This window comes from Pelophylax lessonae, assembly GCF_965119305.1.
Source record: "Pelophylax lessonae genome assembly, chromosome: 3".
Classification (NCBI taxonomy): domain Eukaryota; kingdom Metazoa; phylum Chordata; class Amphibia; order Anura; family Ranidae; genus Pelophylax; species Pelophylax lessonae.
In genome coordinates this window covers 327,278,259-327,301,903 of record NC_138770.1, presented here as the reverse complement: position 1 = coordinate 327,301,903, position 23,645 = coordinate 327,278,259, and the positions used below count along the sequence as shown (strand labels likewise).

Sequence of the window (23,645 nt, the reverse complement as noted above, 5' to 3'; positions counted from 1 at the left end):
GTAAAAAAGAAACCTCCGATAGTGCTTATACCTCTTTAAATGTTTATTTCAATAAAGGAAAGATAAATCAAACTCACATATTTCAGTGCATCCATGCACTTTTTATAAACAGCATACAGTTATCCATATAACGAATCAAGTCGTGATGGTAAAGCGGGAGACGCGATGGCTGTATAGCTTCTCCTCTGCTGTTGCAGCCCGACAGTCTCACGAACAGTGAAGCGCTCCGTCTGTCCTTGCCCCTCCCCTACACGTTGACGACACCAGGGACCTTGTGTCTTCCTCAGGGGGATATGATTGGACGGCAGGACGCTTCCTATTGTTTTTATGTCCAATATATGGATAACTGTATGCCGTTTATAAAAAGTGCATGGATGCACTGAAATACGTGATTTATCTTTCCTTTATTGCCCGAACTCTATCAAGAGTAAGCAACGCACATTCCTTAGGATGTGATACACAAGATGGTAATACAATGTCCTTGTGCAAGTGAAAACCCGAAACCATCTTGAGAGGGAAGAACGGATCTGGACAAAGTACCACTAGGACCCATGAAACAACAAAATAGGGAGAACGACAGGACAAGTCGCCAGTGCCGACACCCTGCGCACAGAGTGACAGCAAACAAGAAGGCCAGCTTCTATAATACGGTAGGCAGGGGATACCCACAAATACTCGCAAAAGGAGGTTCTTGAAGAACCGACTGCATCAAATCAGAAAAGTAAACCTGAGCCAGAAGCTTTCCGGGCTGAAGAGAGGGGCTCCTCCCCTGAAAAAATGCCTCCAGGCACACCCACGGGCCCTCCCAGCAAAAATCCACCGCAAAATGGCCCGAAAACCAGACCCCCCCCCCCCCCCCAAGATGGCCGCCACTATAACTGCAAGTAGCCCAAGGAGATTCACACCACGCAATATACGACTTTCTCGTATGAGGAAAAATCATCCTAGAAGTCGCTTCCAACACTTTTAGCAGGGTGGGAATCACTGAAGCAGACAATCCCCCATCCTTCAGCACCTGGCTTTTAACAGCCAAGCCAGCGACAGCAAAGTCGGATGGGAGATTGGCCCTGGAGACAATAACTCCTCCCTGAGAGGAAATCTCCAAGGCGAGCGTCTGCGGCTAGCCTGACCAGCTCGGTGTACCAAGCTCAGCGAGGCCAGTCCAGAGCCACGAGAAAGAACTGAATCCCTTCCGCTTCGATCTTGCGAAAAATTCTTGGCAGCAACTTGAGAGGAGGAAAGGCAGACAGCAGCTGATACTGACCTTGGCATATCTGTGAGCGCTCTCACACAACCATGCCGCCGTCAGCCTTGCGCAGGTGACCACGCTAAACTTCTCCACATCATTCAAGTTGAACTTAGCGAATGTTCTTGCCTATGACAGAACCCATGGAGCCACCAAAGCACCCACTAGAGGGTCCCAAGAACGGGCCACAAACCTCAGCACTATTCAGTAGATGCGGCACCAACAGGTCCATGTCTGCAGTGCCCCCAACGAAGGCACAACTGCTGAAACACCTCCGGATGAAGGGACCATTCCCCTGCATCCAAGGCCTGTCGACTGAGGCAATCCGCCTGCCAATGTCTACGCACCTGGAAAGGGAGCAGCGGAGAGAGCTGGAACAAGGCACACTGCCCAGCGAAGAATTGTATCTTCCAAGGCCGCAAGGACATCCTTGGTGCCCCCTTGGAGAGAGACACAAGCCACGGTCGTGGCGTAGTCGGATGAATGTGCACCGAACAGCTGCAGGTGCCCAATCCAGTGAACTAGGCAAAGCCAGATCGCTCTCAGCTCCAGGACATTGATCAGTAACCTGGATCCTCCAGGGACCATACTCCCGAAGCAGAGAACCCGCCGAGGACTCCTCCCTACCCAGACAGGCTTGCATCCACAGTGACAATTGTCCAGTAAAAAGGGAGGAAGGATTCCAGATCAAGACTCCCTAGTCAGCCGGCTCAGCTGGATCAGAAAGCCCAGAGAGTTTGGATTCCAAGTCCCAAATCGAGTAGGATTGCCTCCCTTGGGATTCCCGGCTCAGCCGGATCCGAATCCAGAGAGTGTGGAATCTAGTCCTATTCGAAAAGGATAGCCATCTGGGGGATCCCCGAGAGGGATTGAGCGAAAAGGATCATCTGGAAAGATGACACCATCAGTCCTGGAACTCGTATGCAGGTCCGAAGGGACGACCATGTGTAGGACAGTAACAGCTGAACCGCAGTCCGAAGTTTCAAGAGTTTTTTTCCCAGGAGGGAGAAAACACCCTGACTGAACACGAGTCCAAAGTCAGGCCCAGATAGTCCAGTCTCATGGAAGGGACCAGGGATGACTTCTGAAGGTTCAGAACCCACCTGAACTCCTCCAGAGTTCTCATGGTAACTTCCAACTGCGTTGTCAGCATCGTAGGGGACACCACACGGAGAAGCAGATTGGCCAGGAAACCAGGACCATTATACCCCGCTGCCGCAACAGCGCCAGGACCAGAGCTAAAACCCTTGTGAAGACCTGAGGAGCAGAGGCTAGACCAAGGGGTAACGCCACAAACCAATAGAGATCCTTCCCCAGGGCAAAAACTGAGAAACCGTTGGTGTCCTGAACATAACGGGGTGTGAAGGTAGACATCTTGGAAGTCTACGGAGGCCAGGAATCCCCCTGATGTAGGGAAGCCACCATTGTGCGAACCGATACCCTCTTTTGATTCGTACTGAACCATCAAAGGGCCAGTAGGTCCAGCTTCTTGGACCAGAGACTGAACTGCCCCACAGAGCGCCTGCAAGCGATCCAGGGACAGTCATACATTGGAAGGGAAAAACCTTCCCGGAAAAAAACTGATCGAAACTCGATCTTGCAACCGGACCGTAAAACCTCCTGAACCCAGCTGCCTGGGACCTGGGCCAGCCGCAGATCCAAGAACCAACAAAAATGTCCCCCCACCCCATAAATGGGTAAGGATGCACCTTCAGGCCGAGTAGGCCTTGTCCGCAGGTCTGTAAAAAAAAAAAAAAAGAAAAAAAAAAAAAAGAAGGATCTCTTGTTCGCCAGACCAGGGTCGTTTGGAACCACCCGAGGAAATCTTGAAGGACTTCACCACATCGACTGTCCCCGAGGGACGAGAAACTGCTTGAGAGCCGAAAAGGAGGGACCCTGTCTGCGACGAAGGTCCATACCCCTGTTAGCCTGTGGAAGAAAAGGCACTCTTCCCCCCGTGAGACCCTTATATAATGTCATTCAGGGAAGCGCCAAACAGGCGATCCCCCTGAAAAGGGAGATCCATTAAAGCCTTCTTAGAAGTTTAATCTGCAAACCAACACTCTGGTCAAGTATACGCCAGACCACCACTGCAGAAACAGACAGGTGACCCATACAAAAGGCGCTGCATCCAGCGAGGCATCGCAAACAAATCGCAGCCCCTGCGCCAGCTGGACCAACAGGTCCCCCAGGGCAGGAGGGACTTGCCCCTCACCAAGTCACGGCGTTGGAACTCCGCCCTCCAGGCAGAGTCTGCATGGCACGGGCAATCATGAACACTGTTCCCAGTGCAGAACCCGCGCCATCCTATCCCCCAAGTCCTTAAAGGAAAGGACAGGGATTCTTCCACCGGGGGGAAGGGGGGGGTCAAAACAGGATAGAGGGAAACCCAGGAGTGCGAGGGTCCGACCATCCCAGGGAGGCGGTCCGTGACCACCTCAAAATCCGCCAGGGAAGGGGGGGGGGGGATGGGACTGTTTACTCACCATACCAGGAACACAGGCGGGTGCCATCTCCTGACAGGACCCCACGCTACCGAAGTGGAGGGGCCGTCAGGCCAAATAGGAACGCGGCGACATAAGCCTAGACCCTGTCGTGTACGTCCTGGCGAGACATTTAACTTCCGAGGCCAATCCCCTTCCAGTGGAACTAAGTCGTGGCCGACCCAGCGCGGAGCTAAGGCCTGCACGCGATCGCTGGCCAGACTGGGGTGACCACTTGAGATTCAGCCCGTCGCCCAGCCCAGCATAGTTGCTTGAAGATCTCACAAGAAAAAATTCCTGAGAAAGAAGCCAACTAAAAAAATCTACATAAAAAAATATTTTTATGCCAGGACCAAAGATCCAAGCAAGGAACTAGGTCCTTACTCCTGACTAGGAATATTAAAACTGACATCCTATGCAGGAAGTGACAGGGTGTAACCTCTGGGACTGCCCATAGGCATAGCCAGAACATTTTTTCTGCCTAGTGTCCTACTCCTGTAGGGGGCAGTATAACCCTACTGATATGGATCAGAGAACTGCGTCCGTCAATGAACGATAGAGAAAACCATGTTATTTAGGGTACAAATCACAAACATGGTGATTGTCATATATATATTTTACACAGAGGTTTTATTAGAAAGAATGGCTGTTTCCCTCTTACTATAAAAATGCCCCCCAACGAAAAAAAACTACTGTAGAAAACATGTTGCACCTCTCGCTCTCTTCTACTTCTCTTCTGTATGTAGTTTCCAAGTAACACAGTGAGAGAGTTTACCAAAGACAGTCTGTGTACAGAGGGCTCCTTCTTTAAAACAAGATTTAAAAAGTAGGGTCTAATCAAATGTTATAAATATGACGTTTATTTCCTGTACCTGTTGGAAACAAATTTTGCCTTCCTTTCTTCATTTCTTGTAATCTTCTTTCCATTGCATTACACCTATCTGCAATAACGGCCACTGGGCTAAATAATGACCCTTCATCATCAAATGTCAAAGCGGGGACATCTGTGGAAGGAAGAACACCACTCTGTCACATAAGCAAATAAACACTGCTAGCTTAAAAATTCTGTAATATGAAAGTATAAGGGTACAGAATTACAATGGAGGAGGAATACTTATAACTATTACATAAGGTAAATAGGTCAAAAAAAGTGATTTCTGTACAGCCATTTTAAGTTATTAGTCACAAATAACCGCTTTAATCGATTGACAATTACAAGCTGAAAATCATTTTAAATCTTTTACACCTTAGTGCTGAATACTTGACGTTTATTGTGAATTTATCGCCAATTTCAGTCAAAGAAAATATCTTGGAACCAATGACTTTTTCCTTGCGTTACAGCTTAAACTGGCCATCCACAGATCCAATCACGTCCCATTCCTGTTTAACTTGCCAAAAATGTGCTCCTTGGATGACCCCGTCACCACCCAGAATGATACAAGTCCATTTTTAAATCGGCTTTTGAGAAAGAAGTTGGATGGAAACAATGAGGGCATCCAATAAGATTCAGCCAATGTTTGGGTTTTTTGACAGTTGTGGGTTCCAGCTGTCAGAATACAATAGTCATCACCGCAGGATCATGCCTACACACTGTTTAGTGTGGAGGGGTAATTTGGTGATTTCTCTCATTCAGCGTGTATAGCCAACCTTGGTGTGTTTTTGAAACGGAGATGAGCAGCGATCCTGATCTCGGATCATTATCGGTTTATGAAACAGATTTGTTCTACGTTGATCATCTCCACGCAGAGAATCTGTCATTGACCGACACAAAATCAACCAATTTATTAAGGTGCGTTCTCTGCACTTCACTGCCGATCTGTGCAAGAATTCACACTTTGAAGAATTCACACACACACACATTTTATATACACACATATATACATACATACACACACACACACACAATCTCACAAAAGGGAGTACACCCCTCACATTTTTGGAAATATGCTACAATGTAAAGAAAGTAGTGAGTATACAGCTTGTATAACAGTGAAAATTTGCTGTCCCCTCAAAATAACTCAACACACAGCCGTTAAGGTCTAAACCGCTGGCAGCAAAAGTGAGTACACCTCTTAAGTGAAAAATGTCCAAAGCGACAATATTTTGTGTGGCCACCAATTTTTAATTTTTTTTTACCGGCTGTGCCTTAACCACTTGCCGACTGGTCACGTTGACCGTACTGCGGCAAAGCGGCTCGATTCCGTCCAGCGGCGTAGACCTACGTCGCTGGACTCCTCCCCCTTCAGTCACAGCGGGAGTCGGGCCAGGGAGGAGCGGCGGCGATCGCCGCTGCTCTTCCTCGATCGTCGGGGAATCGAGTTTGGAGATCCGCCCGCTTGTGTAAACAGTTAAAGTCGCACAGCGCCGAATCGCAAAAAGTGGCCTGGAAGTAAGACAGCAAAATCCTCCAGTGGTAAAGTGGTTAAACCTCTTGGACATGGGAGTTCACCCGAGGTTCACAGGTTGCCACTGGAGTACTCTTCCACTCCTCCATGACGGCATTATGGAGCTGGTGGATGTTAGAGACCTTCTGTTTGAGGATGCCCCATAGATGCTCAATAGGGTTTAGGTCTGGGGACATGCTTGGCCAGTCCATCACCTTTACCCTCAGCTTCTTTAGCAAGGTAGTGGTCGTCTTGGAGGTGTGTTTGAGGTCATTATGTTGGAATATTGCCCTGCAGCACCATCTCCGAAGGGAGGGGATCATGCTCTGCTTCAGTATGGCACAGTACGTTTTGGAATTCATGGTTTCCCCTTCAATGAACTGTAGCTCCCCAGTGCCGACATCACTCATGCAGCCCCAGACCATGACACTCCCACCACCATGCTTGACTGTAGCCAAGACACACTTGTCTTTATACTCCTTACATGCTTGCTGCCACACACGCTTGACACCATCTGAATCAAAAAGGTTTATCTTGGTCTCATCAGACCACAGGACAAGGTTCCAGTAATCCAAGTCCTTAGTCCGCTTTTCTTCAACAAACTGTTTGCTGGCTGTCTTGCGCATCATCTTTAGAAGAGGCTTCCTTCTGGGACGACCGCCATGCAGACCAATTTGATGCAGTGTACGGCGTATGGATGAACCCCACCCCTTCAACCTCTGCAGCAATGCTGGCAGCACTCATATGTCTATTTCCCAAAGATAACCTCTGGATAGGACGCTGAGCACGTGCACTCAACTTCTTGAGTGTGTATATATTTTGTGTAGGAGGACTATTTTTTTTATTAAAGAGGGAGTAAACCCTCCTCTACAACTTGTACCTATAAGTAAGCCTATGATAAGGCTTACCTATAGGTACTGTAAATATCTCCTAAACATGTACCGTTTAGGAGAGATTTACCTTACATGCAGCCAGTGACGTCACTGGCGCATGCGCTCTGAAGGGACGGCCGCTCGTGCCGTTCCTTCAGAGTCCCGTGCCGTGACTGTCGGCTCTCGCGCGCGTGCGCGGGAGTGACGTCACCGCGGCTCCGGCCAATCAGATGGCCGGATGCCGCGATCCCGGAAGACGGGCGACTGGACATGTTGCCCGTCATAGAGGTGAGTGAGCGGCACGGCGGGGGCTCGTTCTAAGGTAAGTATTGCATAATGAGCTAGTATACGATTCATACTAGCTCATTATGTCTTTCTCTTGCAGGGTGTAAAAAAATTAAAAAAAAAAAACAAAAAACGAGTTTACAACCTCTTTAACCACTTGCCGACCGCCGCACGACTATCTACGTGGGCGGTTAGCCCCTCACAGGCAAAGTGACGTAGGGCTACGTCACTAGCTTGTGAGGGTCTAGGGAGCGAGCGCGCGCCGCCGGAGGCGCGCTCCCGCTCGGTCACGGACCCCCCCCGCGCGTGTGACCGGCGGACCCGATCGCCGCCGGCCACTCTGCGATCGGCGGGGGAGAGGGAGAAAGTCAGGCAGCTTGTGTAAACAAGCTGCCTGTCATTCTCCTCTCTGTATGAGAGATGATCACATGGATCTACTATGTAGATCCGTTGATCACTCTGCATACAGTTGAAGCCACAGCCAATCACAGTTAGAATCACGCCCCTAGGGACACACACAGCCCCTCCCTCTCAAATAAAGTTAACCCCTTCACTACCAGTGTATTTTTACAGTAACAGTGCATATATATAGCACTGATTACTGTAGAAATGTCACTGGTAACCCCAAAAGTGTCAAAAATGTCAGTCAAGGGTCCGATCTGTCCGCCGCAATGTCGCAGTACCGCAAAAAAAAAAAAAATCGCAGATCGCCGCCATTACGCGTTAAAAAAAAAAACAACAAAAATGACAAAAATCTTTCCCTTTGTTAGTAAACGCAATAACTTTTGCGCAAACCAATCAAAATACGCTTTTTGCGATTTTTTTTACCAAACATAGGTAGCATAAAACAAATTGGCCGAAAATATTAAAAAATTTTGATTTTTACATTTTTTTTGGGGGGGAATTTCATATAAAAAAAAAGGGAAAAATATTGCTATTTTTGCAAAATTTACGCTCTTTTTTTGTTTATAGCGCGTGATCAAAAAATCGCACAGGTGATCAAATACTGCCAAAAGAAAGCTCTGTTTGTGGGAAAAAAAGGACGCCAAATTCGTTTCGGTACAGCGTCGCACGACCGCGCAATTGTCCATTAAAGTCACGCAGTGCCGAATCGCAAAATACCCTCTGGTCGTTTAGCAGCCAAATCCTCCGGGGCTTAAGTGGTTAACATGAGGTGGGGGTAATTTACCACTGCTTATTAAAAGGGCACAATAGTGTTTCAGTGATTTTCCTGTACTGTAATCTTCGCTATGTCTTTCAAGATTACAGGCAGCCCATTTACTTTTACATGGATCTCGGCCATTTTCAGTGGAAAAACGTCTCCTCTGTTCTCCCTCTGAAAAGTGAAGTTCTCCGCTTCATAAACAGGGCGCCAGAGGAAATAATTTTCCTCTGAGAACTGCCGAGAAGTGAATTGAGAAAAAAATCTCTGTTTTATAAAACCTACACCTTTATTTTAAGGCAGTGGGGAAATTCACTTAATCATTCTCATATGTAAAAACCAGACAAGAGAAAAATCTTTATCTTTAACCTGCTTCTTTCACAAAATTTAGACCACATGAATCTGTTGACCAATTTTATGAGCTTCACACTGTTCACTATTATAGTTATATAACATAGTTCAGGGCTCAAAAAAATTAGCTACTAGCCAGGCCTTAAGGGTTACTCGCCACCAGTTGCCCCACCCAACTTCTACCCTGCCCCGCCCCTAATTCCACCCCTAAACACGCCCTCATAAATGATCTCATAAAATTACACTGTTAAATGTTTTTGCATTAATGCAGAAGTTAAAAAAATAAATATTAATAACAACGTTTTCAGTGCCCATCAGTGCAGCCTCATCAGTGCCCATCAAGGGTCTGGAGGGTGGGGGGCTGAAGAGCACTAAGGGGGTGGAGGGGGGGTTGAAGAGCACTAAGGGGCTGGAGGGGGGGGGGGGGCTGAAGAGGGCTGGAGGGGGGGATGAAGAGGGCTGGAGGGGGGGGGGGCGATGAAGAGGGCTGGAGGGGGGGGGGGGCGATGAAGAGGGCTGGAGGGGGGGGATGAAGAGCACAGGGGGGGCTGAAGAGCACTGGGAGGGCTGAAGAGGGGGGCTGAAGAGCACTAAGGGGCTGGAGAGGGGGGGGGCTGTACAGCACTGGGAGGGCCAGCAAAAGAAAAAAAGAAGTTGGATAGGAGGAGCGGTGGGGCGGCTGCATATAGAGGAATTGATCTTTCCATATTCCTCCTGCAAGCGCTGAATGCCTGCAGAGAGGAGAATCAGGCATCCAGCGGCTGCAGGAGGAATATGGAAAGATCAATTCCTCTATATGCAGCCAGCCCACCGCTCCTCCTATCCAGCACACAGGGAGGCTGCTCAATCCTTGGGCACTCCCCTTCTTCCAGCCCCCGCGAGCAGCGCAGCACAGATGGAGGGAGCAGCTGCCTTAACATGAGGAGATGATCTGCGAGAGTACCGGCTTGACACCCCCATTGGTATGCAACTGCTGGCCAGATAATGTCAGAGCACAGATCATCCAACTGTAACAGCTTTAATTGTAATTGCCGGGTGCTCGTGACACACACAGTCCCGCCTCCTAGCCAGGCTTCTTTGATAGACATCACACATCCTGCTTGGCCAGGTGTTCTGTCCCTCAAAGAAGCAAGGCTAGGAGGCGGGACTGTGTGTGTCAGCGAGCACCCGGCAATTACAATTAAAGCTGTTACAGTTGCATGATTCGCACTCGGACATTATCCAGTCCGTCAGGTGGCCGGCTTTCCTCTCCTCCCGCTCCCGGAGCTCACCCTACATAATTTTCCACTCGCAAAATGCGAGCAGGCGAGTGGAAAATTTGAGGGCTCACATAGTTAATATTAGATTATTAGAGAAATAACACCTCAGTGCCACTATTGATGATAATTCATACATAATGCAGTAGGGCACCAGAATATGGAATCCATAAGCTTCCCTTCTTAAAAAGTGACGTTCCCTGTTACTTCCTCTTTGTATTTTTTTTTTCTTTTCACATCTACAAATTTCGAACAAATTAGATCACAGTTGTTTTTTGGATGTGTTCTCTAAAGCCCTGCACACAGGGGCCGAATGCCGGGAGACATTGGACGGTTCAGTAAAAACCATCTGACATTGGGCCTGTGTTTGGCAGCCGGTCCGACAGAAGCCGGACGCTTGGTTTGGGTCAGATGACAATAGCTCAGCGGTGGAAATCTCTGTACGAACAACAGATCGTTCGTACAGCGGCTCCAACCAGAGCTGAGTTTTTTTTTGTTCAACCTGCAGGGTTGAATGGAAAAAAAAAAAAAAAAAAACACTCTGTGTGTACTAGGCTCGGTCTAGATGCATCTAGGCTTGTTCCAGTTCATCAATAGAGCTATTAGATTATATTTTTTTTTTATATGTTTTGCATAGAATAAATCTCCTTAAGGATAAAGTAATACAAAAAACACTACACAAGTGGTTCTACAAGTAATATAACTACCATCCTACTTATTTTCATATGCATTTTATCAGTTTTAGATTAATCAGCCATATAGAATCTTTTTTGTGAGGCTTCTGTGTAACAAAACTATAGATTCATTCAAAAGTGTGAATCCCATTTTTGGAATGCCCTGAAACGTATCCCATGTTCTGTGATCACCTGGCTAAATTTGCCATGGGGGATTGCTAAAAAAAATTTAAATAAAAAAAAAAAAAAAAAGCAGAATTGTTTTTGCCTCCTGTTTTTAAATGTGTTCTCTAGTTTTTGTGTTGTCCATTGCTTTCTCAACAATATTTTTTATGATATATCCTAATTGAAGTAATATTTCCTATAATTATGTTGTTTTATGAAATCTTTATACTTTTAATTTATTAAACTCTTAATAATTAAAGCTGATTAAATGGTTTGTAAACTTTAAGACACAGAAGAATTGACTACTAGTAGTTGGTGCATATATGAAACAATCCACAGGAACCAATAAAGAAAATCATCCTTTCATCTAAAAATTCACTTATCCTCACAGTCCAGTAGCACTATCCAATGACTGCTTTTCGTATTCTGCTCTTACTCTCGCCCCCCTTCTTTCTTTTGTCCTCCCCCTCTGGAAACTGTTGTGAGACAGGTATTTTCAGTATTAATAAATCTCTATTCCTGGATTGTGTCATATAGTATACTCATTATATCCATGTAAAGACCATGGCAGTTTGTACCGCGTTGGACCACTGTATTGCTTTTAATTTTAATAGAGAGATCCTGTTTGGTTAAAAAAAAAAAAAAATTGGATTTTTGTACTTACCGTAAAATCCATTTCTCCGAGTTCATCAACAGATAGCACTCCATAAATTATAATTAGTGAGTTAGATTGCCTCCTCCAGGAGTAGGACTAAGAACAACAAAAAACACCTGGCTACACCTATGGGCTGTTCTCAGCTAGTATATAACCCCCCTCTCAGCTCTAGGAAATAAGTTTAGTAGCAAGCAGTATTATAAGTATCAGAACTCCATAGAGGGGTGGGTGCGGTGTCCATCGATGAACTCTGAAAAATAGATTTTACGGTAAGTACAGAAAAACTGAATTTTTGTAAAATCTTACCTGTAAAATTCCTTTCTCTGAGTCCTCCGACAGTCGCCGCCCCCTCTAAGTCATGTTGGGTATTGTCATCTGCTCCGCAGGAGTAGCTAGGCATATAGACTTAGTTAAAAACAAAAGGCATTTGCATGTATACACCCCTGGGGGCTGTCCCATCTGGTCAATACCCCCCTGCAGTGTCCACTCCCAACTCAGTTTGGTAGCATAGCAGTAAGAAACAAGAACCCCATATAGAGGGGCGGGGGCGGCGACTGTCGGAGGACTCAGAGAAAGGAATTTTACAGGTAAGATTTTACAAAAATTCAGTTTTCTCTTACGTCCTCCGACAGTCGCCGCCCCCTCCAAGTCATCACTGTTGGGATGTCCCAAAGCAGTATAGACATGAGGGGTGGGAGACGCAATCGTATAAGAGGCAACGCAGTACCCATAGCAGAGAAAGGAACCTTACATGCACTGTAAGAGAACCCACTGGGCAACAGAAAAAACAATGCTCAAGGAAAGCAAATACCAACCCAGCCCAGGAAAGCAAATACCAACAGCCAGGGACCCATAAAAAAACAAGGGTCCTTCATGGCACTGCCGCACTGAGAACTTTGCGGCCAAAGGAAGCATCAGCCGATGCCAGAACGTCTACTTTGTAGAATTTCGAGAAAGTGTGCACCGACGACCAAGTCGCAGCCTTGCACACCTGGGCCACCGAGGCCCTATGCCAACAAGCCCAGGACGTACTCACAGATCTAGTAGAGTACGCCTTAACAGGGAAGGGTGGAACCCGTTCCTTCAAAGCATAAGCCTGCTCAATGGTCTGTCTGATCCATTTGGCAATAGTTGCTGCGGACGCAGCCATGCCCTTCCGAGATCCCTCAGGAAGAACAAACAGGGAATCCGTTTTACGAAAGGATTCTGTAGATGACAGGTAAACCCTGATCGCCCGGACAACATCCAAAGAATGCAAAGCAATCTCCTTCGGATGCTTAGGCTTCGTGCAAAGCGAAGGCAGAACAATTTCCTCATTAAGGTGAAATTCAGTGACCACCTTGGGAAGAAAGGACGGAAGTGTTCTCAACACCACCTTATCCTTATGGATTACCAAGTAAGGGGAGCGGCAAGACAACGCCGCCAGCTCCGATACTCTGCGAGCCGAAGTGATCGCCACCAAAAAGGTGACCTTCTTTGACAGCAGAGGCAAAGAGATCTCCCTGATATTTTCAAAGGGAGCACGCTGTAACACGGACAGAACCAAGTTCAAGTCCCATGGAGGTAAAGGCTCCTTTCTAGGAGGAACCAAGTGTCGCACACCTTGAATGAAGGTGCGGACCAAGGAATTAGACGCCACAGGGCGTTGGAAAAGGATAGCCAGGGCAGACACCTGACCCTTTATCGTGGCCAGCGCCAAACACTGATCCACGCCAGACTGGAGGAAAGCCAACACTCTTGACACCGAGTACGAGCGAGGGGAAAAACCCCCTGGACTCACACCAGGCGAAATAAGCTTTCCAGGTACGGTAATAGATTTTACCGGAAGAAGATTTCCTAGCCTTGATCAGCGTAGGGATAACCTCAGGGGAGAGACCCTTGTCCCTCAGGACCTGGGTCTCAGCAGCCAGGCCGTTAAAGCCAGCGACTGTAAAGCAGGATGGAAGATCGGTCCTTGGGACAGAAGATCTTCCCGCATGGGCAGTTGTCACGGAGGCGCCAGGTGAACAACGTCGGCGTACCAGGACCGGCGAGGCCAGTCCGGCGTGACCAGAATCACCAGGTGCGGCTCCGAAGCTAGCCTGCGGAGGAACCTGGACAGCAACTGAATTGGAGGAAAGGCATACATCAGACGATACCGATGCCAAGGGGCCACCAACGCATCCGAGGCGTCCGCCAACGGATCGCGCGTTCTTGCCACGAACCTTCCCACCTTTCGATTTAGCCGAGATGCGAACAGATCCACGTCCGGGGATCCCCACTTCGCACACAGCATTTGGAAGACCTCCGGGTGTAAGGACCATTCCCCCTGGTCCAGGGTCTGGCGACTCAGATAGTCTGCTTGCCAATTCTCTACACCCGGAATGTGAACCGCTGAGATTGCCGGGACATGAAGCTCGGCCCAAGACAGAATGTCCGTCACCTCCCGGGCCACCCGAGCACTCCTGGTGCCCCCTTGGTGGTTGATGTAAGCCACCGTGGTAGCATTGTCCGTCTGTACCCGGACAGGACGACCCTGTAGACGGTCCGACCACTGGAGGAGGCAGAGCTAGATCGCTCGCAATTCCAGGACGTTGATCGGAAGGGAGGACTCCTCCTCCGACCAAGTGCCCTGGGCAGACAGGGTGCCCAGGACCCCACCCCAGCCTAACAGGCAGGCATCCGTGGTGATCACCATCCAAACCAACGGACGGAAAGACTTGCCCTCCGTCACCGACGGAGACTGGAGCCACCACAGAAGAGCCAATTTTGTCTGACGACTCAAGGTCGACACCATCAACCCCAGGACCCGCATACAGGTCCTGAGTGACGATGCTGGCACATCCCTGAGGGACCCGATCTCGAAATAGAAAATCAAATAAAAAAGAAGATAGGCTGAGACCGAAGCCCCAGCACAGGGAAAGCCTAACTACTCCTGATGCTAGGCAAATTAAAACTGAGCTGGGAGTGGACACTGCAGGGGGGTATTGACCAGATGGGACAGCCCCCAGGGATGTATACATGCAAATGCCTTTTGTTTTTAACTAAGTCTATATGCCTAGCTACTCCTGCGGAGCAGATGACAATACCCAACAGTGATGACTTAGAGGGGGCGGCGACTGTCAGAGGACGTAAGAGAAACTGGATTTTTGTACTTACCGTAAAATCCTTTTCTCTGAAGTTCATTGACAAACGCAGTTCCATATCTTCTTTTGACCTTTGGGTTATGCTCCTCCCATCAGGAATAGGACTCTAGGCAGGAAAAAGCTTTACCACACCTATGGGGGGGCCGTCCCTGCAGGCATAACCCCACACACTCTGCTACAGCATCTAGTTTCGTTGCAAGCAGTGTTTAGATGACAAAAAATTCCCCATTTACTCAGAAGTAAAGGGGCAGGTGCTGCATCCGTCGAACTTCAGAGAAAAGGATTTTATGGTAAGTACAAAAATCCAGTTTTCTCTATCGATCGACAGACGCAGCTCCATATCTTCTTTAGACCATTGGGATATCCCAAAGCAGTATTTTCATGAGGGGTGGGAAGACAGCTCAAGAAGAACCTAACTCTCCAAAGGCTAAACATAGCCAACCAGGTAATATGGAGCTCAACCAGGAACAACTGGAGCTCACCTAGAAAAAACATAAAAGAGAACAAAAAGGATTCTCTTTAAACAGCAGTCTGCAAAACCTTGCGGCCAAAAGAGGCATTCGAAGATGCCAACACATCTACTTTGTAGAATTTTGTGAACGTATGCACAGACGACCAAGTTGACGCCTTGCAAACTTGCATCATTGACGCCTGATGGCGAAAAGCCCAAGAGGCACTCAGCGCCCTAGTAGAATGCGCCTTCACAGGGAACGGAAGAACCTGACCCTTCAGCGAATAAGCCTGATCAACCGTCTGCCTGACCCATCTGGCTATGGTCGCAGCAGACACAGCCAATTCTTTACGAGGTCCCTCGGGAAGGACAAATAGAGCATCCGATTTTCTGAAAAGATTTAGTAGCCGCCAGGTAAACCCCGATTGCCCGAACCACATCCAAAAAATGCAAGGCAATTTCCTTGGGATGCTTAGGCTTGGGACAGAGTGAAGGCAGTACAATGTCTTCATTCAAATGAAAATCAGAAACTACCTTAGGGAGAAAAAATGGATTTTTGTAAAATCTTACCGTAAAATCCTTTTCTCTTAGCTCATTGACAGACGTAGTCCTCGGTGATACAGCACCTTCGGGTTATGTTGCCTCCACAGGAGCAGGACTAGACAGGAAATTAAAAAGCTCTGGCCACACCCTAGGGGCAGTCCCAGAGGGTATATCCTCTCTCTCTCTGCCTCAGCAAATCAGTTATGTGAAAAAGCAGTCTTTAGAGATTTTAACCCAACCCAACTCAAAAAACAGAGGGGCGGGGACTACGTCTGTCAATGAGCTAAGAGAAAAGGATTTTACGGTAAGATTTTACAAAAATCCATTTTTCTCTAGCGCTCATTGACAGACGTAGTCCTCGGTGATACAGCACCTTCGGGACGTCCCAGAGCAGTATCACAAATGAGGGGTGGGAAAATGAAAATCAAATCCCAATCTAGAAGGCCCAACCGGTGCCAACTAGAAGTTTACAATGCTCATCCTTAATGAGGAGACTCAACAAAAAAGAGAAAATTTTTATTTTTTTTTTCAAACAGAAAAAAACCCTCGAGGTAGACCACCGGTCTCCTCAAATTGCGGCCTGCAAAACCTTGTGGCCAAATGAGGCATCCGCCGATGCCGTCACATCAATTTTATAGAATTTTGTAAAGGTATGTACCGACGACCAGGTGGCCGCCTTACATACCTGGACCACTGACGCCTGATGGCGAAAGGCCCAGGAAGTACTGAGCGCTCGAGTGGAGTGCGCCCTAACAGGGAACGGAGGACTCTGACCCTTAATAGAATAAGCCTGTACCACCGTTTGTCTAATCCATTTGGCAATGGTCGCGGCAGATGCAGGCAAACCCTTTCTGGGGCCATCCGTGATCACAAAAAGTGAATCCGTGTTACGGAATGATTCCGTAGCTTTCAGGTATACCCTGATTGCCCGAACCACATCTAAGGAATTTCAACGCATGTTCCCGATGATGCTTGGGCTGAGGACACAAGGAAGTTAGTACAATATCTTCATTCAGATGAAAATCTGAAACCACCTTAGGAAGAAAAGATGGCTTAGGATGAAGTAGTACCTTATCCCTATGAATCACTAGGTATGGGGACTGGCATGATAATGCAGCCAGTTCTGACACCCTGCGAGCAGAAGTAATAGCCACCAAGAAGGCCACCTTCTGGGATAAAGTAAGCAAGGGAATCTCCCTGATGTTTTCAAAGGGAGGTTTCTGTAGAACCGACAAAACCAAATTAAGATCCCAGGGCGGTAAGGGCGCGCGGACTGGTGGAGCCAGGTGCCGCACCCCCTGGATGAAATTCCGCACCAAGGACTTGGTAGCTAAAGGCTTCTGAAAGAAGATAGCTAATGCTGAAACTTGACCCTTGATGGTGCTCAAGGCTAGCTTCTGCTCAACCCCTTGTTGCAAAAAGGCCAATATTCGAGTCACCGAATAGGTACGTGGAGGAAATCCTAAAGATTCGCACCACGCAATATAAGTCTTCCATGTGTGATAATAGACCTTGCTGGAAGTCGCTTTCCTTGCTTTAATAAGGGTAGGAATGACTGAAGTAGACAAACCTCTGTCCTTCAGTACTTGGGTCTCAATGGCCAGGCCATTAAAACCAGCGACTGTAAAGCATGATGGTAAATTGGTCCTTGAGACCACAGACACTCCCTGAGACGAAGTTCCCACGGAACGTCTGTGACTAGCATGTCCAAGTCGGCCAGGCCGGCTTGAGGAGGCCAGCCAAGAATTTCTAGGACCACTGGCGCTGATAGAATCTGGCCCCGACCATCCGAGAAAGTCTGGTCATTTTCTGTTCCCACACATTTATCAGATACCTGATTGTTATCAGGAAGGGTGATCTTTTCTGGTTGAACCTCAGGGACCGAAGTCACCCGACTAGAGGCTACTTGGCCTATCTGGTCAACCAGATCCGATTCCTGTGAGGTATAGGGACTAATCTTAGGAAAAGGTAAAGGAAAAGATCTATTCAGGGAACGGTAACTACCGCTTCCTGTAGTACTTAAATGTTGGAAGGGAAGAATCGCACCGGTAGTAGTGGTTGATGCTCGATCTAATGTCCTGAATACCGGTGAAAAACGTCCCCCCACCCTGAAACCGGGTGGGGGCGCACCTTCAGGCTGTGTACTCCTTTGCTTCGGGTTTGGCTGGGTTGGTCCTCTGCTTGTCCGACCAGCCCTTCTTGAACCCTCCTGGAGGAGTCTTGCCTTTCCCGTTTGTACCAGCCGGGCGCCCTTTATGGGCGGTAAAGAAAGGTCCTCGCTTGTTGCGAGGTCCCTTAGCTTTAGCAGCCTGTGGCAAAAAAGTGCTCTTGCCCCCAGTGGCATCCTTAATGATTTCATCTAGGTTGGCCCCAAATAGACGATTCCCCTGAAAAGGGAGATTTGTCAAGGTCTTTTTGGAACCTAGGTCAGCTGACCAGCATTTTAACCACAGCACACGTCTGAGGATGACCGCTGACATAGATGCATGCCCTAATAAGGGAGTAGTGTCAAACTGTAGCCCTTGTATAATCTGTTCCATCAAATCAGATGTCTCCTGGGGAATATCTTTTCCCCTAAGGTCTTGGCGTACCATTCTCGCCCATTCCGTAAGTGTCTGGGAAACTAGACCAATAACAATTACTGGTCTAAATGCTGACCCTATCAGAGAGAAGATGGTGCGGGACTCTGCTTCCATCTTTCGATCCACCGGATCCTTAAAGGACGAAGTGTCCTCCACTGGGATAACCGTGGCTTTATTCAGCCTGGAAATAGGTGGATCCACCACTGGTGGTACCGTCCATTTCTTAATGATGGATTCCTCAAACGGATAGCGTCTAGCAATACGCTTGCAAATAGTAAAGGTACGTTTAGAATGCTCCCATTCTCCTTTAATCTGATTACCGAAACACTTGGGTACAGGAAAAACCTTCACCGTTTTGATGGGCTTATTAGTACCAAAAGGAATCTCTGTTTCAGTTGCCTCTGCCGGTAAAGCCTCAAGTTTTAAGGTTTCCTGCACTGCCACAACTAGTGCGTCCACCAATGCTTCTTCCTGAATTATAGCGGGAGAAGAAACGTCCTCCTCACTGTCTGAGGGGGCTTTACCTGAGACAACAGCCCTTGCAGAGGAACCTGCAACTGCAGTGACCATCTCTGAATCTGAGTCAGAGGTGTCAGATAGTATAGGGGTAGGCGGGGGTCGCTTCCTTGACCCCCGTCCCTGACAGGCCGCCTCCACCCGAGCCACCATAGACTCCAAAATTGCTGTAAATGACTCTACACTCTGTGCACCGGCGGGTCCCGTGGCCCCCTCGAGGGAAACAGGTGGGGGAATATGTGTGGCAGGGTCCATGATAATTCCAGTCACTTCCTGGATAATATAATTCAAAAATAAAAAACTTTTTTTTTTTTTTTTTTTTCAGACCCCCAGCGCCACAAAAAGCCCCTTAGTGTTACCTGCTAGGGATCCCTATCGATCGAGAGAGAGAGAGAGATAGACCCCCAGGCTCACCACTTGATGCTCAGAGTTTAACTGCAACAGGTTACAGCGCTGTCTTGACAAACAGGAAGTCTTTTGGCTGGCTGCCCAGGAAGAAAGGAGGCGGCTCCGCCCCTCTGCACGCCTTCCGGCGCCTCCCCTAGCTCCACGAGGTGTTTGGATCACCTCAAACATGGCCGCCCCCATGCTGGAGACACGAGGCTACACCAAAATGGCGGCTCGTGCGATCCAGCAAAAAAAATGGCGGCGGCCTGTACTGAATAGCGGTGTGCTGCAGGGCACACAACACTCTCTCTGCATGGGGATTTGGCGTGGTTGGCGGTACCGGCCCTGGCGGACCGCATGGCCATTCGGGAGGCCTGCTAATAGCTGGAGATCTGATTAGGAAGGCAATCTACATGTCCGTGGCTTCTGACTGGTAGGTAGCTTATTTTTATCACCGTAAGATTCCCAGAATGCCACTGATTACAATCTTTTTAACATGTATACAATTAGATTGTTAGCTCCCAAACCAAGCCTCCTGGCTTTTTGCACATAAAATCACACTCAAAGTAGGAGGATCTGTGTCATTTATAGGATAGAGAGGGACTCTATCTTACCATACAGAGAGGGGCCCGCGTTCACCACAAGACCCGTCAGGGGAAAAGGGGGAACATACTACTCACCATACCGGAACCAGGCGGGCACCAACTCCTGACAGTACCCCTCTCCACCGGGGCGGGAGGGCTGTCGACCGATATGGACGCCGTGACTCATGGTCTTTGGCGTTTCAGCGAGACGTTTAACTCGCGGGGTCAGTCCTTTAATGGGACTTTGTCGCGGCCGACTCAGCGCGGAGCTATGGCCTGCACGCGCTCGTAGGCTGAACTGGGGTGACCACCGGATCTCAACATCCAGCCCGTCGCCCAGTTCAGCTTTCTTGCTTGAAGATCTCACAGGAACACTAGAGGAAAAAAAAAAAAAAGCTGTCTAAAAAAATCTTTTAAGAAAAAAAAAAAAATCTTGCCAGGACCTAAGATCCCAGCAAGGTATCTAGGTCCTTACTCCTAACTAGACAGAAAATAACTGATTTGCTGAGGCAGAGAGAGAGAGGATATACCCTCTGGGACTGCCCCTAGGGTGTGGCCAGAGCTTTTTAATTTCCTGTCTAGTCCTGCTCCTGTGGAGGCAACATAACCCGAAGGTGCTGTATCACCGAGGACTACGTCTGTCAATGAGCGCTAGAGAAAGACTGATTTGGTCGGAGTACCACTTTATCTCTGTGGACCACCAAATAAGGGGAGCGGCATGACAACTCCGCCAATTCAGATACTCTGCGGGCAGAAGTGATCGCAACCAAAAAGGCAACCTGAGACAATGAAAGCAGAGGAATCGCCCGAATGTTATCAAAAGGAGGTTTCTGAAGAACGGATAACACCAGATTCAGATCCCATGGAGGTAGCGGGGACCAATTTGGAGGAGCCATATGGCGCACTCCCCGAGTGGAAGTATGAATCAAGGCATGCCTAGCTAACGAGCATTGAAAATATATAGCCAAAGCTGACACTTGGCCTTTGATAGTGCCCAAACCTGTTCAACTCCTTTTTGCAGAAAGGCCAAAACCCTAGCTACTGAAAACAAGCGAGTGTCCACCTTCAGCGATTCCCACCATGAAATGTACGATTTCCACGCACGATGATACATCTTCCTGGAAGTCGACTTCCTAGCCTTTAATAGCATAGGAATCACAGAGTCAGAAAGACCTGTATCCCTCATCACCTGGCTTTCAACAGCCATGCCGTTAAAGCCAGTGACTGTAAAGCAGGATGGAAGATCGGACCTTGAGACAGCAGATCTTCTCTGAGAGGAGGTCTCCAAGGAGCATCGGCGACCAACCTTAACTAGGTCTGTGTACCAAGACCGGTGAGGCCAGTCTGGCGCCACCAGAATGACCGGAATCCCTTCCACCTCTATCCTGTGGAGAAGCCTCGGCAGGAGTTTCAGCAAAGGAAAGGCATAAATCAGCCGGTACCGACCCCAAGGAGCCACCAGTGCATCTGCGGCATAGGCCAGAGGATCCTGAGGCCTGGCTACAAACTTCTGAACCTTCCTGTTGAGAGGAGAAGCAAACAGATCAACCTTGGGAGTCCCCCACCAGACACACAGAAGATGAAACCCCTCCGGATGTAGGGACCATTCCCCTTGATCCAACACCTGACTCCTCAGGTAATCTACTTGCGAATTCTCCACACCTGGGAAGTGTAAAGCAGAGAGAGCTGGAACATACTTTTCCGCCCAAGCCAGAATCCTGACCCCAAAGGAGCCACCGGCATGTCTGTGGTGTCAGTCAGAGGATCTCGAGACCTGGCTACGAGCCTCTGCACCTTCTCATTAAGACGAGAAGCAAACAGATCGACCTCGGGTGTCCCCCACCAAACACACAGGAGATGAAACACCTCCAGGTGTAGGGACCACTCCCCTTGATCCAACAACTCAGGTAATCCGCTTGCCAGTTTGCCACACCTGGGATGTGCACAGCAAAGAGGGCTGGAACAAACGTTTCTGTCCAGGCTAGAATCTTGGCCACCCCCCTAGCCGCCAAGACACTCTTGGTGCCCACCTGGTGACTGATGTAAGCCACAGCCGTGGCATTGTGCGATTGAACCTGAACTGGACAATCTTGCAGACGAGTCATCCAGTGTCTCAGACAAAGCTTTATTGCTCTGAGCTCCAAAACATTTATTGGCAGTTTGGACTCTTCTACTGTCCAGGTTCCCTGAGTACAGAGCTTCCCCAGTACCCCGCCCCAGTCCGACAGGCTGGCGTCCGTGGTTACGACCATCCAAAATAACGGAAGAAAGGACTTTGCCCTGGCATAGTGCTGGAGAATGAAGCCAACATAATAGAGCAGATCTTGTGTTGCGGCTCAACCAAATCAAAGTGTCCAAGGACTTTGGATTCTTGTTCCATTTGACAAGAATCTCCCTTTGCAAAGGTCTGGTATGGAACTGAGCAAACGGAACCGCCTCAAAGGATATACCATCAGACCCAAGGCCGCATGCAAGTTCGCAGAGAGGACAGATTGTTTGCCAACAACAACCGGATCACCCCCTGCCACTTCTGCAGCTTGTCCGAGGGGAGAAGGACCCTCGCCAAAGCTGAGTCCAGAGTCAGGCCCAGATAATCCAGTCTCAAGGAAGGTATCAGGGCGGACTTCTTGAAATTGATGTTCCACCTGAACTCCTACAGGGAGCTGACAGTGATCGTCAGGTCGCTCATACGGGTTGAATGAGAGTCTGCTCTCAATTGGAGATCATCCAGATACCCCAGTACCGCAATGCCCCGTTGGCGCAACAAAGCCAACACCGGGGCCAATAATTTGGTAAACACCCTGGGAGTGGAGGCGAGACCAAAGGGTAACGCCACAAATTGATAATGCTCTTCTGCTACGGCTAGGCGAAGGAACCGCTGGTGACCAGCAAAGATAGAGATGTGTAGATATGCGTCCTTGATATCTATGGAGGCCAAAAAGTCCCCCCCCGGTGTAGTGACGCCACTACCGTTCAAATGGATTCCATGCAAAACTTCTGTACCCGCACAAAGCGATTCAGAGCCTTGAGGTCTGAAAAAAAAAAAAAACCCTGAAAGCGTTCCTGAGAGGGAACTGGCACAATCACCCCTTGCGACAGCAGACCTTATACCGCCTATCCTAGGATCCCTTAACCAGTCCGGAGATAGGCGCAGATTGGATGAGACCGGAATTCGATCTTGTACCAAGATTGGATAAGTCCGTGAACCCATTTGTCCTGAATCAAGGAAGTCCAAGGTCCCGGAAAGAAGCGAAGATGTCCCCCCCACCCCAGAAGTGGGTGAGGGCACCCCTTCATGCAGCTGAGGATTTGTCTGCAGATCCGGACTGGCCAGTCTTTGATTTACCTGACGAAGGCTTCTTGGAGCACCCCGAAGACCTGAACGGCTTCCCTTTTTCGTATGACCCAGGGGTATGAAAAAGCAGCCTATGAGCAGTGAGGAAGGCCCCGTCTAGGACGTGGCGCCTTCCCCCTAGAGTACTCTCTGCCCCCCCTGTGAAAGATCTGTGAAAGTTTTTTTGAAAGCCTGGTCCGCAGACCAGCTTTTCAAGCATACCATGCGTCTAATCGCAATCCCCACTGCCGAAACTTTAGCCACTAGAGGAGCCGCATCCAGGGACGTATCACACATGAACACCAGGGCTTGAGCCATCTGGTCCATTAGTTCCAGGGCCGCTGGGGGGAGCTGCTCAGCTTCCAAGTTACCCTTTAGTAACTTCACCCATTCAGTCACCATCTTTGACACCATAACATTCACAAATATTGGTTTCAATATGGAACCCGGTAGCATGTTTAGATGGCAGGACAGAGACTCCACCCGTCTATCCACAGGGTCCGCGATGGCCGGTGAGTCTTCCACTGGAACCACAGTGGACTTATTCAGCCTGGAAACTGGGTGATCCACCTTTGGTGGCACGGTCCACC

General features: G+C 48.6%; 1 protein-coding gene across 1 annotated transcript in view; it reads right to left on the bottom strand.

The window, feature by feature from the left end:
• Positions 1 to 23,645, bottom strand: part of MCPH1 (microcephalin 1) — a 592,087-nt gene that overhangs the window by 483,339 nt on the left and 85,103 nt on the right. Inside the window, exon 6 of the mRNA XM_082249377.1 lies at positions 4,602 to 4,733. Within this exon, the coding sequence (XP_082105503.1) occupies positions 4,602 to 4,733 (132 nt within the window). The remainder of the gene's footprint in view (positions 1 to 4,601; positions 4,734 to 23,645) is intronic.